At 43.0% G+C, this 14,869-nt stretch overlaps 2 protein-coding genes across 4 annotated transcripts; one reads left to right on the forward strand and one right to left on the reverse strand.

The window, feature by feature from the left end:
* Window positions 1–268: 268 nt before the first annotated feature.
* On the reverse strand, window positions 269–11,213 carry mazb (MYC-associated zinc finger protein b (purine-binding transcription factor)). Of its 3 annotated transcripts, none has more exons than XM_058062512.2 (7): window positions 10,199–11,213; window positions 9,877–10,072; window positions 7,921–8,027; window positions 6,415–6,662; window positions 4,693–4,756; window positions 3,280–3,451; window positions 269–3,214 (listed from the first exon to the last, which is right to left on the reverse strand). In XM_058062512.2, exons 1-7 carry the CDS (start codon window positions 10,229–10,231, stop codon window positions 2,877–2,879), a joined length of 1,158 nt encoding a protein of 385 aa, XP_057918495.2. In that variant the 5' UTR covers window positions 10,232–11,213; the 3' UTR covers window positions 269–2,876. The 3 variants fall into 3 exon arrangements, with proteins under 3 accessions (XP_057918495.2, XP_057918494.2, XP_057918496.1); XM_058062511.2 differs by having other exon boundaries at window positions 10,190–11,213; XM_058062513.2 differs by lacking the exons at window positions 7,921–8,027; window positions 9,877–10,072; window positions 10,199–11,213 and adding an exon at window positions 7,600–7,909.
* Window positions 11,214–12,254: 1,041 nt separating this feature from the next.
* Window positions 12,255–14,615, forward strand: LOC131109819 (tubulin alpha chain-like). The gene is made up of 4 exons (XM_058062193.2): window positions 12,255–12,416; window positions 12,962–13,184; window positions 13,301–13,449; window positions 13,523–14,615. The coding sequence occupies exons 1-4, from the start codon at window positions 12,414–12,416 to the stop codon at window positions 14,495–14,497; spliced, it is 1,350 nt and encodes a 449-aa protein (XP_057918176.1). The 5' UTR covers window positions 12,255–12,413; the 3' UTR covers window positions 14,498–14,615.
* The last annotated feature ends 254 nt before the right edge of the window (window positions 14,616–14,869 follow it).

Below are 14,869 nucleotides of genomic sequence, written 5' to 3' on the forward strand. Positions count from 1 at the left end.
GACTTCTTCCATAAGAGGTTTAAAGACGGGATTAAGGCAAGATTATGGATAGAAAACCAGTGACGTCAGCAGTGCATTCGCTAATAAAGAATCTCATCACATTGCCCTGACGTCATCAATTTGCACTCACAGCCACGAGGGGGCGTAATTTCACCTCAATAATTAGTCGTATATGTGATGTCACCTGTCTGGTTATTTTTAAATACCATATATGGCAAATGTTACTTTTAATCCCTACATGAGATAGAATCAAAACACAACACCAATGCATGTTTAGCAATTTTACTTAAAATTGTCCAAATTACAAAATAATAACATAAGCTCTACGTCTTCTACAAAAGAACATAAGACTGTAATAAGCATCAGATATTGATTTTTTTTTTTGTTTTGTTTTTGCTCTAACCTTTTTCGGACATGCACACTGTTGAGATATAAAAATATAAATATAAATACATCCCATTAATATTGAATGAATCTATGACTAAGATGTGATCATCATAAAATAATTAAAATGCAGTTGAGTATGATAAGGCATTAAGATGTATATCACAAGAGCCGTACACATTTCTAGAGGTATTCTTTTTCTTTTACTGTAAATGGAAGAAAAATCTAAAAATGAATGTTTTAGTACATTTTCGCAACAGGAAGGAAGAATATATTTTAAAATGAAAATTTAAAAAAACAAAAATTCAAGGTATTCACACAAAAAGCACTCGGGTACAAAACCAGGAATTGTTTACAGCATCAACTTCCTGTGGAGCTCGACTTTAAAGCCCTTTCTCAGCAACACAAGTCCCCGTGTTAAAAAGATGATTTGAAATGATCACGTTAGGTGCTCTATATTACTAAAATCTAAACGTATACGTTTCAGTCACTTAGACTGAGAAAAGAACAACAAAAGAAAAAGTACTATGGCAATGACGGTTACAATCAAATGAATGGCCGACAAACTTTTTTTTTTTTTCCCCATGAAAATCAGCACATATTATTGTTGTACAGCTAGTGAAACCACTTAAAAGTTCATTTTGACAAGCTGCGTTATCTTATTTTCATGCAAAAGGTAGATTTTTTTCTTCTTCCTGGTGCAAGTGTTAAAAGTTATTTTCTTGGCCGAACCCAGAGAGGAAGACTTTTCGAGCAAGAAACCTCAACAATGACATTATAAGGTGCTTGTCACTTTGTACCTTTTCTACCAAGAAGTACCCCCTGCAATACTTGCGTCCTGATCTTAGAAGATGACTAAACTAGTGAACAAAACAAAAAAAAATACAATTTTAACATGCTAAGAGAACCTATGACAGATTCCCTTCTAATTTTTTTGTTTGTTTACTTTTTCCCTCCCAAGTTGTCATTCTTGAACACAAGCACTAAATAGTCAGTGAGCTGCGAAAAAGAGGTAAGATTAGCGCTGGTGTGAATATGGGAGGGGGGGGGGGTCGGAGGTTGTGTGAGGGCACAGGACAGTGGAGTAAATAGAGTAGACACGATTGAGACACAGCTGTTAGCACGTTTGAGTACCGTAAATACTCCAATAGTGTTCGTTCGGTTAACCACAGCAAATAATCACCCGTGTCGCAGCACCGGGCCATAAAACGTCGGTATTAACAGTTGTGGCTGTAGGTAACCTCCTCATGTAATTTTTTTCTTGGGGACGGGGGGGGCATTTTGATATTATTTGCTCTGCTAAAACCAATTAAGTGTGATATTTAACCTTCCTCTTGTGTTAGCTTTCTGGTATCATCTCTTATGTTACCGGGTGGGTTTTGACCCATGTATTAAATCAGCTATAAAATACACTAAAAACAATAAGTTACCATCAAATTTGCTTCTCATGTCTTGGTTACCTTCTTAGGCTTCCTCATCCAGGAAAATGTTGGTTTTAATACTTTTGGTGTGGCCATGTAGGCCTTTTTTTGTCACCATACCCCTCCATTTCAACCTCAAAAGAATCATATTCATAAATTGAAGGTTCTTTTGTTACCTGGCTATTACTGAGGGATATAGAACATATCTCTTAGATCAATTAGTTTGATTGATTTTCTCATTTTAGTATTAATCACTAAAGAAACATCTATGGTGTTGGGGTGAATTTTGACCCATATATATTAATGTCAAGAAAAGGTAGAAAAAGAACTTTAGTATAAAGTGAAATGAAAAAGCAGAACAGGTCCAGATCTTGGTTCACTGTACTTCTTGCCATTCTTTCCATGATCCAAATTGTAAATGTGAAATCAGCCAATCAAATGAGTGAATTCACCTCACATGTAAACTGGACATTGTTTTTCTGCTGGTATACTGGAAAAGCGGTGAAAATGAGAATCCCCTGAAGCTTCCATGATGAGAAGAGGAGCTGGTTGTCATTGTGTTGGCTAATTGTACACTTATGATTTCAGTTTTGCCTCAAAATATTGCTCTATAATCATATTATTATTATTACAGTGGTCATAATTTCAACCAGACCATTTTAAAATGTAGTAAAAATAATTTTTTTGGTTTTATTTTGTTGAAATAGATTTTCTTGACAATAAACAAATGTTATGTGATTCTTTTTATGCATTAAAATGTAAAACGGGTCGGTGCCGACCCGAACACAAGAGGAGGGTTAAATAAAACAAACAGCATAAGTGTATGCTGTAGTTGAAAAACAGATCATTATTAGTGTTATTGTTCTTTTTTATGTCAAGGTCAAAAAGAAAAAATGATCCCACAGGTTGTACTTTGCACACCCTTGATTTACGGTACTCGACATTATTAGGATGTTATATCCGTGACTTTTTTCAGATGTTCCCAATGGACAGATCAGCATCTACATATCACTTCTCTTACCTTGCCCTCCATTTTTAAAGGACTGAGGTTATTTCTGCAGCTGGCTATCGCTAACTCTGCGACTGCGGCGCCGCAATGCTAGAGCAGTCCGTGACCAGCAGGTCCACCACCGTGCCGCCGGTCACGTACACAGTGGGCGCTGTCACCATGTTGCTGAGTGAGCTGCTGGCGGCGATGTTAGAGGTGGCGGAGCTCTGGGCATCCTGACTGGCACTGTGGGTACCCATGTGGCCCTGGAGCTGGGTAGGCGTCTTGCAGTGGATGCCGCATAAGTGGCAGACGAGGACGCCGCCGGTGGTCGTGCCACCGAAACCCCCTGGGCTGTCCTTCCACTCTTGACCGTGGTGCTTCTGGGCGTGCACGCGGAGGTACGTGAGCGTGGTGAAGCCTGAAGACAGAAAGTGAGGGATTTTGTGCCCACAACGGTTGGGATGTCGTCTGTGCTGGACTTACTGCGGTTACACAGGTGACAGATGTGGTGCTGGGACTGGTTGTGCACCCTCATGTGGTCGGTGATGTAAGCGGCCGACAGGAGCTTGCCGCAGATGTGACACGGGACCTTCTCCTCATGGCGAATCATATGGGCACGCAAACGATCCTTTGTGGCAAAACTGGACTCGCATGTCTAAGACAGACAAAAAAAAAACATCTTTTGTTCCTGAAACTTATTATTACTTGTTTATTATTATTACTTGTTCCTGAAACTTATCATTACTTAACTATGGAATGGATTGAGTAAGACCCTCAAACAATGCACAACGATGAGCCAATTCAAGAAACAATACAAGCAGTTGATGTTTGCTAAATACAAGGATGAAGAGTCTTGAACCAGTCATGATGTGCTATATATATATCACTATATTGACACTTACTATGGTACCCATTATGGCATTGGATGCTCATATCACCTTGTACTTCGGTACGGGACAAAAATTAAATTAAATTAATTAAAACATTTTTTTATTATATTAGGAAAGCAGGAAGTGAACAAATGTAACAGTTACTGATTGTAAAAGTACCATATATATATGTATATATATATATATAGTAACTGTCAATATAGTGATATATATATATATGGTACTTTTACAATCAGTAACTGTTACATTTGTTCACTTCCTGCTTTCCTAATGTAGTTTAAGTGTTTACGTTTTTTTTGTTTTTCTTTTTTTTTTAAATGTTTTTTCCCTTTAAAATTTTTTTGTTTTTTTGTTTTTCACGTACCAAAGTATGTGACAAAAAACAACAACAACAAAAACAAAACATCGTACGGTCACATCACCTCGTACTTCGGTACGTGACAAAAATAAAATAAAAAAAAAGACAAAAACATTAAAAAAAAGAAAAACAAAAAAAAAAAACACTTAAACTACATTAGCAAAGCAGGAAGTGAACAAATGTAACAGTTACTGATTATAAAAGTACCAGATGGAGGGGTTAGGATTTAATAAGCTTTGCTTCTTCCTACTCCTTTTGGACATGTGGAACTGTGAACTGATTATGTGATGCATTCAATTGTAATCTGATGCATGTTCAAATGAAATTAAACCATTACCATTACTTATTGTGCTGTACTTTCCGCACCATAAGGCACAGTATCAATCACGGGGTCCACTTCTTGACATGTAAGGCGCACCGTCGATTTTTGATCAAATTAAAAGTGCGGAAAATACGCTATATGAATAAAACTAGAAATGTTATCAGACCACCACAATGTAACCCACCCAACATCATTTACATTAACAGAGATAGATCTAGAGTGGTATTTGCTTCAGCTGCTCTATGTGAGACCGCAAGTCAATACAAGGGGTTGAAAAATCATTGAAGATCATGAAGAGTAAATGGAGGCCACAAACATGGACTTACTGGGCATTTAAAGGGACGCTCTGAGGAGTGCACCTGCCGCACATGACTGTTGAGATGGTCTGGCCTGGGGGGGGGACAGAAAGGTGAGAATAGGAAGGACTTCTTGTGCTACATTCATTTAAAACAGGGCTTTTCAATGGGTGGCACCACACAATCACCCACAATAAAAAAGGGTTGGTGGCTCGCCTCCTCACAGAAACACTAATTGTTCTTTCTTGTAGTAACTAAAACGCTTTTGCCTTTGACAAAAATGACGTTAGCATAGGAGGTTTGAAAGGAGTGTTTTCTTTTTGGTTGTTGCTTAAACTGCTGCACATCTCCAGAAGACTTGCAGCAACTCAGACTTTAAAAATCCCAGATTTAAAGGTTGAGAAAATGAATTAATAAATTATCTATGGCCTGTTAGTCCCACCCTCGGCCATCTCTGTGTGGCGTTTGCATGTTCTCCCCGTGCATGCGTGGGTTTTCTCCGGGTACTCCGGTTTCCTCCCACATTCCAAAAACATGCTAGGTTAATTGGCGACTCCAAATTGTCCATAGGTATGAATGTGAGTGTGAATGGTTGTTTGTCTATATGTGCCCTGTGATTGGCTGGCCACCAGTCCAGGGTGTCCGAAGTCAGCTGGGATAGGCTCCAGCACCCCCGCGACCCTCATGAGGATAAACGATAGAAAATGAATGAATGAATGGCCTGCTAGTGTAAAAAAGTATTGAAAGACAAGTCATACTGTCGGAATTACTCTGTTCACTAGGCGTCAGTAATGTTACATTGAATGAGACATTTGTTTACATTACATTACAATTACTTGCAGCCATTGATCCTTGCAATTCCACATGACAGAGTGGAAAAAAAAAGTTTTCCTCCCATTCCATGTGGAAGTGGTTTTGGCTTTGTTGTCGTTCTTCCCCACTCGGTGTCAAACCTAGTTTTAGGTTCAGAATAAATAACTTGGAGGCTAAGTAGTTAGCTCGATAAGCGACCTCTGCTAGATCAGTGGCCAGTCTCCAATGTCATGTCTCATTTCATTACTGATGTCTTGTGGCCTGAATATTAATTGTAGTAATAAGCCATGTGGTGGAGGAAACGTCTACAAAGCACTAATAATGTTAAAACTGTTATAGAAGGTCATGAACAGGCTTTCTGTGCTCCAACTCTAAATATTGAATCCTACTTCATGGAAAGTCACCTATTGCTGTCAGGGCTACAACCAATTAACTGTGATAAACGAGGGACAACTAAATTATTCATTCATTTTCTATTGCTTATCCTCACGAGGGTCGCAGGGGTGCTGGAGCCTATCCCAGCTGTTTTTGGGTCGGGAGGTGGGATACACCCTGGACTGGTGGCCAGCCAATCACAGGGCACATATAGACAAACAACCATTCACACTCACATTCATACCTATGGACAATTTGGAGTCGCTAATTAACCTAGCATGTTTTTGGAATGTGGGAGGAAACCGGAGTACCCGGAGAAAACCCACGCATGCACGGGGAGAACATGCAAACTCCACACAGAGATGGCCGAGGGTGGAATTGAACACGGCAACTAAATCATAATTATTTTATAATGTTTGCTCCTCTCAGATTGGCTGACGGATGCTGACATAAGCGGTTGTGCATGTCACAAAATTCTAAACCAAAACTAACCGATCAAATTTTTTTTTTTAATTTGTCGTCAGTTTTCCCAGCATCCATTCAGTAAACAAATGACCTCCTGACCTTGAGAAAGCTTTGCTGCAGTGAGGGCAGATGTAGGGCTTCTCCACGCCGCCCTGATGGGAACGCACGTGGTGACTCATTCGGTCCTTCCTTTTGAAGCGCTGCTGGCAGATAGGACACGAGAAGGGCTTCTCGTCCGAGTGGGACAGGCGGTGGCGGTTGAGGTGGTAAACATCACGGAAGGCTTTGCCGCACGTCTCGCACGCGTGGTTCTTCCTCACCGGGGTGGGGTTCTGATTGGCAGGCCGCTAAGAGGAAAAAGCAGGAAAGGCATATTTGAAGGATTAAAATTAGTATTCAGTACCTTTTGTGGAGCTCATGCATAGAAATATAATAGGGATGTTCCAATCGGGGTTTTATTCTGCCGATCCAGATAACCCATGAGTGAAATCAGCCGAACATTAACAAAATGCTGGTATGCATCCAATCCACAATGCATGTATTTCTAGTCTCCTCACATTATTAACTAAAAACCTGAATGAAAAGCAGATTTGCTGGGCCCGTCCAGCCACAGAAGGCCGCTTGCAGATGCAGTCGACTCCCTCTTCTGCACCACAAAATGCCTGCATTCGCCCGTCAGCTTGGCACCACTGTTGAAATCAATTTGCACAACGGTCCCCAGCTGAACCGGGGAAGTGCGGAGAGTGGCGTGCACCCACCTCAAAGTCAGACGTGGTTGCAGAGGCCACTTGCGTCACATGTTATCTGTAAGCCTGATGCATCACCCGCACACAACCAAAGTTCCTCCTGCACTAAAGTTGGTAGCTAGCGTCTGCTGAGGCTGTACTCGTCCCCACTGGGCATATTGTTGTTTTGAATGCTGCACCGGGAGCAGAGCTGATTGGCGTTTATCGGCAGATACCAATCGGAGCACCCCTAATATATAATAATATTAGCAGATGGTTGTTTGTTACTGAATATTTGGTATGAATGTTAGATGACTTTTTGTTTTGCAGAGAACATGCAGGGGAGCATGGTGGGGGCTTCTGGCATGTTTCTTAAACTTTAACATACGGGATGGATTTGGAACGTTCCCTCATTGCTGGACTTTTAGTAAAATTGAACACACAGGAGGCTTGTAGGCAACACAAAGTAAACCATCCCCGTGGCCAGGCAGATTTAAGAAACAACATGCTTGAAGGTTTTGGGGTTGACAACAGCCATCCGCACAAGGCCCTAACCCACCTGTACTGTCGCCCCTGTAGCCATGACGACAGCAGCAGGAGGCGGAGCATGGAGGTTTACACTAGCCATTACGTTCGGTATGGCCACCCCTTCACCATCCTGACTACCCAGATGAAGCGGCTGCTGGGCCCCCGCCAGCACGACGGGAGGGGCGAGAGGGGGAGGAGCAGAGAGGTGCAGCAGGGTGAGGGGCACAGTAGTCCTCTCCACCCTCCCTCCGACACCCACCGCCATCACCGACGGGACCACCGCTAGCACCTGGCCAGCAACGCCCTCCTTCTCCCCCTCCGCCTGCTCTCTGGCCCTGTTCTTCATGCGTACCCCGGTGTGGACCGACTGGTGCCGCCGCAGGTTGTAGTTGTTCTTGAACTGCTTGTTGCAAATGGCACAGACGTGGGGCACGCGGGCTGGCCGGGACACAGGCTTCACTGGAAAACAACAACACAATATGAACACCTCTTAATACATGTATCTCAGAAAAGTACACCTTGCACATTTCACCAAGCATGTTAGTATATATCTTCTCAAAGAGCAATACTATAAAAAGTAAACTTGCATATACTTTAGAGTAGTCAGTGTATATATATTTTATATTTGTGGATTTCTTGTCAAATTGGTGCAAAAAATTCGCTCCAAGTAATAATTTTACAATATATGATACAACGGGGCGGCATGGCGGTCTAGTGGTTAGCGCGCAGACCTCACAGCTAGGAGACCAGGGTTCAATTCCACCCTCTGCCATCTCTGTGTGGAGTTTGCATGTTCTCCCCGTGCATGCGTGGGTTTTCTCCGGGTACTCCGGTTTCCTCCCACATTCCAAAAACATGCTAGGTTAATTGGCGACTCCAAATTGTCCATAGGTATGAATGTGAGTGTGAATGGTTGTTTGTCTATATGTGCCCTGTGATTGGCTGGCCACCAGTACAGGGCGTACACCGCCTCTCGCCCGAAGACAGCTGGATAGGCCCCCTGCGACCCTCGTGAGGAAAAAGCGGTAGAAAATGAATGAATGAATGATACAGCATACCTGTACATTATACATACCACCGCTAACTGCTTTAGAGAGAGATGGAGTCAGTTCCAAAGGTCTGATTCACATACCAAACAGGACTGTTTATGTACCACAGCAAATGCACAAAATGAAGCAAAAGCAAAAGGCCTCTTAGGAAAAACAATGAATGCAAAAAGGTTTCTTAACACAGGAAGTATACATACATACATACGTGCCAAGATACGTAGGCTAAAATATGAGGCTACATATGATGATAAATTAATTCCCATCACTAATGTGTGTTTTGTCACTTCCAACACTTCCAATTCATAATGCCGCCTACAGAGAACATACTAACTCCTTATTTCTAAAATCACAAATACTTCCACTTGCTGATATAGTTCATCTTCGAACAGCTAAAAATAACCAATTAGCTAAAAATGTCATCCAATACTTCTCTACAAGAGAGGAGAAATATGATCTCAGGGAAGAAGTACATTTGAAACACTTCTATGCTAGGACTACGTTAAAAAGCCATAGCATTTCAGTATGTGGAATCAAACTATGGAATGGATTGAGTAAGACCCTCAAACAATGCACAACAATGAGCCAATTCAAGAAACAATACAAGCAGTTGATGTTTGCTAAATACAAGGATGAAGAGTCTTGAACCAGTCATGATGTGCTATATATATATCACTATATTGACACTTACTATGGTACCCATTATGTCATTGGATGCTCATATCACCTCCTACTTCGGTACGGGACAAAAATTGAAATTAAATTTTAAAAAATGTTTAATTATATTAGGAAGTGAACAAATGTAACAGTTACTGATTGTAAAAGTACCATATATATATATATATATATATATATATCACGATATTGCCAGTTACTATGGTACCCATTATGTCACTGGATGGTCATACCACCTCGTACTTCGGTATGTGACAAAAAAAAAACTTAAACTATATTAGGAAAGCAGGAAGTGAACAAATGTAACAGTTACTGATTGTAAAAGTACCAGATGGAGGGGTAGGATTTAATAAGCTTTGCTTCTTCCTACTCCTTTTGGACATGTGGAACTGTGAACTGATTATGTGATGCATTCAATTGTAATCTGATGCATGTTCAAATGAAATAAAACCATTACCATATACTGCTTGGCATATATTGGATATGTTTTTGCATCTTTATAAAAATAAGAAGAATTAGTGCAGTAAATCGCAAAGCCTATGAATAAGTGTGCATTAGTGGTAGTCATTATGACGGTGCAGGTGTACCTAATGAAGTGGCTTCCGGGTGTGCATCAGATCCCCGGGCCTCCCCGGGCAGGGGTTCCTCGCTGAGGGCAGTGGTGTCCACGGTGGAGGGAGGCTGATCTATGTGCTCAGTGGGTGGGGTTTGGGGAGAGCTTGTGTGCACTGACATGAGCTCCGATTGGAGGCTCCCCTCCGCTTGGTTTTGGGTGGGAGTACTCTGCAGAGACAAGCAGACACATGCAGGCCATCATCACCAAAACTAGTCACAGACTCAGTCAACATTGTTTGCAAGATGATGTAAATATGTGGACTTTAAAAAAAAAAAGATTCTCACCAAGCCTACCTGGAAGAGGAAATTGCTCCAAGCAGCATCCATTTTGAGAGGGAGGCTATAAAGTCAGCTAGCTTCTGGTTGAGAACAACAGCCTTCGCATACCTTGGATGGCCCCCTCCAAAAAAAAAAGCTTGACACACCCGACGCTAAAAACAAAAAATGGCGGGATTGTTTAAAAAAAAATAATATGACGTGTCAAGCTGCTGATGTCACGGAGGTGGCATGATGTAAGCCAAATGGGCGCAGCAGTGAACGAAAGTCGGCCGCACAAACCCCACACAGGCCGGTACCTTTACCTTCAATGGCTCTGCTTTAACTTCTAGCTTGGATTAATGCAACAATAACCTGCTTACTCTCGAGATAAACGCTACAAAAAAATCACGACACAAGTGAAGTAAAAGTCATTTCCCCCCCACTGGAGAGCAAATATGGGTTATAAAACACGTCATGCTTTGTTTTTAATGAGTCAATCTATGTTTCCGAGTTCCTCCGATTAGGCCACTCGGTTGTTTGTCGAAGCCTCGTTGTCGGAGTCAAGCCCCGACCCGGGCAAGCGGCGCTCTCGCCGGGCCGCGGCCCGTCGCTCCACCTCGGCCGCTGAGCTGCGAGGATGTCATCTTTCTTTTTTTATCGCCCGCTACTCCCTCCGCCCTCCCTGTCTCTTTCTTCCTTTTCTTTTTTAATTCCTCGTTCTTCTCCCCCTCCTCTCCTTTTTCTCGCACCGCTATGTCCCACTTGCTTTTAAAGGGATAGGGCTTCCTCTTCGGAGCAACCCCCTCTCACTTCCGTCTCCCGCGGCCTGAGTCCTGGCCTCCTCCTCCCCCCGTCCTTCCTTCCTGTCCAGGCGTGTCGGCCGACGAAAAATACACTCAGGGGTTGTTTTTCTCCTCCATGCCAGCTGGATCGGATCGTGGCTCGGCACCCCCCTGCGTCGCAGAACCTGCACCGGAACCAGCGCCGCGACTTTTCATCAACGACCGAGCCGCGGACGACGAGCCTTAAAGGGCGGTGCACATCGAGCCTCCCCGTCTGCCTGCAATAATGATGTCAGAGTCGGATATAGCACATTGAGCACACACAATGGAGGAGGAATGCACTTATTTGCATAACTTCTATATCATCTATAACCGTGGGACATACATTTTATATTCATCTACCGTACACAACTAGTGAAATAATGATTATGCACAGTCATGCATTTGTTTGTATAAGCTTCTACTCCCCAACAGCTGCACACAAAAGAATGAAAACGTACCAAAACATGCACACCCACTGTGTTGCCTGCACTATTATTTTTCTGACAGATGAGGCAGATAGACTTGAAATTTCTCACACAACAACAGCTGTGCTTCAATTCACCTACTTTCACTATTTCGCTATCACTATTCATCAATAACAATACATTTTTCAATAATAAATCGATATGAACAGATATCCTGTAGAGGTACGGCTGTGTCAGTAAATATCGATAATGCTGATCCCGACTTTGGTATCAATATTGATTCATTGGTATCAATATTGATAATTGGAGAAATAATAATAAGAGATTGATAATTAGGTTTCAGTTGGTTTTCTGTTCAGCGGTTTCATTCAAAATGCAAACTGCCTGTGTCTCTGCTGTCTGTCACAGCTGTCTGTCACATGACTCAGCAGCAACAAGCAACCAAACAAAGTGTCACACAAAAACCTTCATTGTGCTAATAAAGTATTTTATATTCATTTATGAACTCTGCAAAAATTATTTCCTGAATTTTAACTGTTTAATAATCTAAAAGGCAAATCACAAATTTATTCAGACTTAAACTGATTCAGATAAAGACTGCTGTTCCGTTTCTTTACATGAATGAGAGTTTTATTTGTGTAAATGTGGATTTCAGTTAAATAAGTCGCTCAATGATTGATTCGATTCCACTCGAGACAAGTGAATCAAAATTATACGTTTAATATCGCAACAAAGAAATGGTTAAACACACTTGGTGTTCATTTCGCCCATGCTACAATGAGGACAAACAAGGCGTTGTTCCGAAGTCACAAGTTAACGGACAGCACCTGAAGGCAGCATGACTCAACTAACGTTCGCTCGCGAGACAAAATTCAAACTTTCCACTTTGGCCACACCCCCTGAGACAAACTATAAGTACGACTATCGCCTTTTTGTCCCTTTCAGTTCAACCTTCTTCAACTGACTGCTCGACGTCGACGAGAAGGACAATAACTTGCAAAAATGGTGAGTGGAAAAAAAAACTTCAAATGTGAAAACGCCGCGTCTACGTTAACATATAAGTGCGTGTCGTCCTTATAAGGCATTACCCTAACCTATTGTTCGACATTACTAAAACACAAATACATGCTAACTTATAACTATACAATGTGTTTTCACTTGTCGAAATAATCCACGTCGTGTTTTTTCATTCCAAACTTTGTATATTCTTTTATTTTGCTTGAGCCCGCGCATCCACCATAACTGCGTAGTTTAATTTGGCAAAAAAAAAAAACTCAACAATGTCGTCTTTGTTTTAAATGCACCTTTACCGACTTAATAACTTGTTACGTGTGTTAAGCCGTACCGTTACCGCGCGGTGAAGCCGGAAGTTAATCCCCACCCCCACCCAACCAGGGCCTCAAGCGGAAAGCGCCATCAGATAACCGCATCTCCCTGAACGTAGCACAATAGTGGTTCAGTAATTATGTAACACCTGTATTAAATCTTATTTCTTACACAGTTTTGTGTCCCTCCCTCCCTTCTTCCCCCCCAACCGCATTCTCTTCCAGCGTGAGTGTATTTCCATGCACGTTGGCCAGGCTGGCGCCCAGATGGGCAATGCATGCTGGGAGTTGTATTGTCTGGAGCATGGCATCCAGCCTGACGGTCAGATGCCGAGTGACAAGACCATTGGAGGCGGAGACGACTCCTTTAACACCTTCTTCAGTGAGACTGGAGCTGGCAAGCACGTTCCCAGGGCCGTCTTTGTGGATTTGGAGCCCACTGTCATCGGTAAAAAGACCAAAGTTAAATAATACGGTCAAGATTGTGAGCCACTAGAGCGGAAGAGGCCACAATTCAACACGGTAGAAGGCATGCCCTGAAATGTGTTTTAATGTGGTCCTTAGATGAAATCCGCACCGGAACATACCGCCAGCTCTTCCACCCGGAGCAGCTGATCACCGGGAAGGAGGATGCAGCAAACAACTACGCACGTGGTCACTACACAGTCGGCAAGGAGCTCATTGACCTGGTTCTGGATAGAACCCGCAAACTGGTAAAAAAAAAATCTTAGTCATCAAATTTCATAATTCTGTCACATGATGTTAACATGTCAGCATTTTTTAAAGGCTGATCAGTGCACAGGTCTTCAAGGTTTCCTCATCTTCCACTCCTTTGGAGGCGGAACCGGTTCAGGTTTTACCTCTCTCCTCATGGAGCGCCTGTCAGTCGACTATGGCAAGAAGTCCAAACTGGAGTTTGCGGTTTACCCAGCCCCCCAGGTGTCTACTGCAGTAGTAGAACCTTATAACTCCATCCTGACCACCCACACCACCTTGGAACACTCGGACTGTGCATTCATGGTGGACAACGAAGCCATCTATGATATCTGCCGCAGAAACCTCGACATCGAGCGTCCAACGTACACCAACCTCAACAGGTTGATCGGTCAGATCGTGTCGTCCATCACCGCCTCCTTGCGATTCGACGGAGCCTTGAACGTGGATCTGACAGAGTTCCAGACTAATCTGGTGCCTTATCCACGAATCCACTTCCCCCTGGCCACCTACGCCCCCGTCATCTCCGCCGAGAAAGCCTATCACGAGCAGCTGTCTGTGGCGGACATCACCAATGCCTGCTTTGAGCCGGCCAATCAGATGGTGAAGTGTGACCCCCGTCACGGCAAATACATGGCGTGCTGTCTGCTCTACCGTGGCGATGTCGTTCCCAAGGACGTCAACTCTGCTATCAGCAACATCAAAACCAAGCGCTCCATCCAATTTGTTGACTGGTGCCCCACCGGCTTCAAAGTGGGCATCAACTACCAGCCCCCCACGGTTGTTCCAGGCGGGGACCTCGCTAAGGTGCAGAGGGCCGTGTGCATGCTGAGCAACACCACCGCCATCGCAGAAGCCTGGGCCAGACTGGACCACAAGTTTGACCTGATGTACGCAAAGCGAGCTTTCGTGCACTGGTACGTCGGAGAGGGGATGGAGGAGGGAGAGTTCTCCGAGGCCAGAGAAGACATGGCCGCCCTGGAGAAAGATTATGAAGAGGTGGGAGCCGACAGCCTTGGGGAGGAGGACGAAGGAGAAGAGTATTAGCGGCATTTGGAATGTACCAAAAGTTCAGCACATTCAAAAGCTTTCTTATTCGTATTTCTTTGTCTGTGTTGTCTTTGTCTTTTTGTTTGTGCAAACTGAATAAAAGTCCTGTCATGAAGTGTCTCAACTGGTCACTTTGGGAAAAAATGGTTGTAAACAAGTCCTGGCATAACTTGACAAAGATCTTCAATTAGTCTAAATGGAAAGGACTTGCCATGGCGACCGTTGTCATGGAGAAGTTGAACGTGAGGCAAAGAAAATGGTGACTTGGAATGGCCTCCTTTGCAAGGTTGCCCCCTGCTGGTCATTACGGAGAAAGCATAAAAATTAAATCCTTTGTAAAGTTTAACTACACTACTCAATATGGCGTCT

The sequence above is a fragment of the Doryrhamphus excisus genome, unplaced genomic scaffold (genome assembly GCF_037039965.1).
Source record: "Doryrhamphus excisus strain RoL-2023G ecotype Guam unplaced genomic scaffold, RoL_Dexc_Guam_v1.1 HiC_scaffold_24, whole genome shotgun sequence".
NCBI classification, from domain to species: Eukaryota; Metazoa; Chordata; class Actinopteri; order Syngnathiformes; family Syngnathidae; genus Doryrhamphus; species Doryrhamphus excisus.